Source organism: Orycteropus afer, unplaced genomic scaffold, assembly GCF_000298275.1.
Source record: "Orycteropus afer afer isolate SDZICR_OR568_19922 unplaced genomic scaffold, OryAfe1.0 scaffold00799, whole genome shotgun sequence".
In the NCBI taxonomy this organism is placed as follows: domain Eukaryota; kingdom Metazoa; phylum Chordata; class Mammalia; order Tubulidentata; family Orycteropodidae; genus Orycteropus; species Orycteropus afer.
This window is the reverse complement of record NW_006922386.1, coordinates 77088-79082: the sequence shown is the minus strand read 5'-3', so window position 1 is coordinate 79082 and position 1995 is coordinate 77088. Positions and strand designations below refer to the sequence as shown.

The 1995-nt window shown below is 38.0% G+C and overlaps 1 protein-coding gene across 1 annotated transcript; it reads left to right on the top strand.

Annotated features, from left to right (window-relative positions):
* The first annotated feature begins 349 nt into the window (after positions 1-349).
* Positions 350-1284, top strand: LOC103211822 (olfactory receptor 4S2-like). Its single transcript, XM_007957805.2, is given in 2 exon segments — positions 350-494; positions 497-1284. Coding segments are annotated over 2 exon segments (933 nt in total).
* The last annotated feature ends 711 nt before the right edge of the window (positions 1285-1995 follow it).

Here is a 1995-nt window from a genome sequence, read left to right as displayed (position 1 = left end):
TTAGAAACTAATGAATTAAGCTTAAAAAAAAAAAAAAAAAAAAAAGAACCCAGTAAGAGAGATGGAACTCTTGGCTTGATGGATGATTTAGGAATTTGTTTGATCTCTCTGCACTTTGTTTCCTCAGCTGAAGTGAATGCATGGACTGTGGTATGAAGGACGGTGGTCAGAATATATATGTGTTTTAATTTCTCTATGCATGTTTAACAGCTGTTAAGTACCTATTTTTCATTTTCAACTACTGTGATTATCCATTATTGTTACAGTAACAATAATGATGATGTTTGTCCTTTTTATTTTTTGCAGGCAATTTAATAGTCTTCGGAACTTAGCCTCCTGGAATAATTCCATGGAAAAAATTAACAATTTAACTATGTTCATTTTATGGAGCCTTTCTCAGAACCCAAATGTGGAAGAAGTTTCTATTGTGGTGTTTTCTTTCTTCTACACAGCTATTCTTCTGGGAAACCTTCTCATCATACTGACAGTGTGCATGGCAATCTTCTCAAGTCTCCTATGTATTTCTTTCTCAACTATTTGTCTTTGGTAGACATCTGTTTCTCCTCAGTCACAGCTCCGAAGTTGGTTTTTAATCTATTAGTCAAAAGGATAACTATTTCCTATATTGGGTGCATGTTGAAACTCTTTGGGGTACATGTCTTTGGTTCCACTGAGATCTTCATCCTCATTGCAATGACTTATGATCCGTATGTGGCCATCTGTAAACCCTTACACTATATGACCATCATGGACCAGGACAGCTGTAATATAATGTTGCTGGGGACTTGGGTTGGTGGGTTCTTACACTCTGTTATCCAGATGACTTTGGTGGTCCAGCTCCCTTTTTGTGAACCCAATGTGATTGATCACTACTTTTGTGATGTCCACCCTATGCTCAAACTGGCCTGCTCAGACACATATGTTGTTGGTGTTGTTGACACAGCCAATAGTGGAACCGTCTCCCTGGGGGGCTTTATTATCTTGATAATCTCCTACACTGTCATCCTGGTGTCCCTGAGAAAGCAGTCAGCAGAAGGCAGGCGCAAAGCTCTCTCAGCTTGTGGCGCCCATGTTGCTGTGGTCATAATCTTTTTTGGTCCCTGTACTTTCATTTATATGTGCCCTGATACTACTTTTGCTGTGGATAAAATGGTGGCTGTGTTCTACACCATTATCACCCCCATGTTAAACTCCATGATTTATACACTGAGGAATACAGAAGTAAAAAATGCAATGAAGAAAGTGTGGTGTAGGAAGGTATTCTTGCAGGCTAATGACAAGTAATTTGTAATAGTGATATTTTAAGCTGGATGACTTTAATTTCTTGATTAACTCATGTGTACAATGAAGTCAGTAATGCAGACTTTACCGGGCTGTTGGGAGAAATAAATCTTGTTTTTTCCTCCCCATTTTTGCCTATTTTCTTTAAAATATAAAAGTCAATATACTCTTTGGTGCTATGATTGGTACATATCAATCACTCGTTATCATATATTGCATTAAAAAAAAAAAAAAGAGTATAAGAAAAAGAGCTCAGATCCAAGCTAAAGTGTATTGATATATGTTGTTGTTGTTGTTGTGTGCCATTGAGTCGTACCCGACTCATAGCTACCCCGCCTTGGGTTGCCGAGGCAGTATCACTACAGAAGTAGATTGCACTCCTCTTTCCTTCAGAGGAGTGGCTGGTGGGTTTGAACTGCCAGCCTTCTGGTTAGCAGTCAAGTGCCTTAGGCACTATGCTACCAGAGCTCATATGTTGAGTAAGGCCTCTCCAAAACACAAATTATTATGAAAATTAAATCTATAAAGCTTGAAATTAGAGGCAAAATGTGTGAAGCACGGATAAAAAAAGAGAGACAGAAAACACAGGCTTAAAAGACAAAAGACATGTTCTCTTTCTTGGGTCTTGTGGATAAAAAAGTGAAAAAACAACTTTTCTTTTCTATAGGACTCATTTTCTTTGCTCAAGCAATAAGGTTATTGGACCTAATTGAT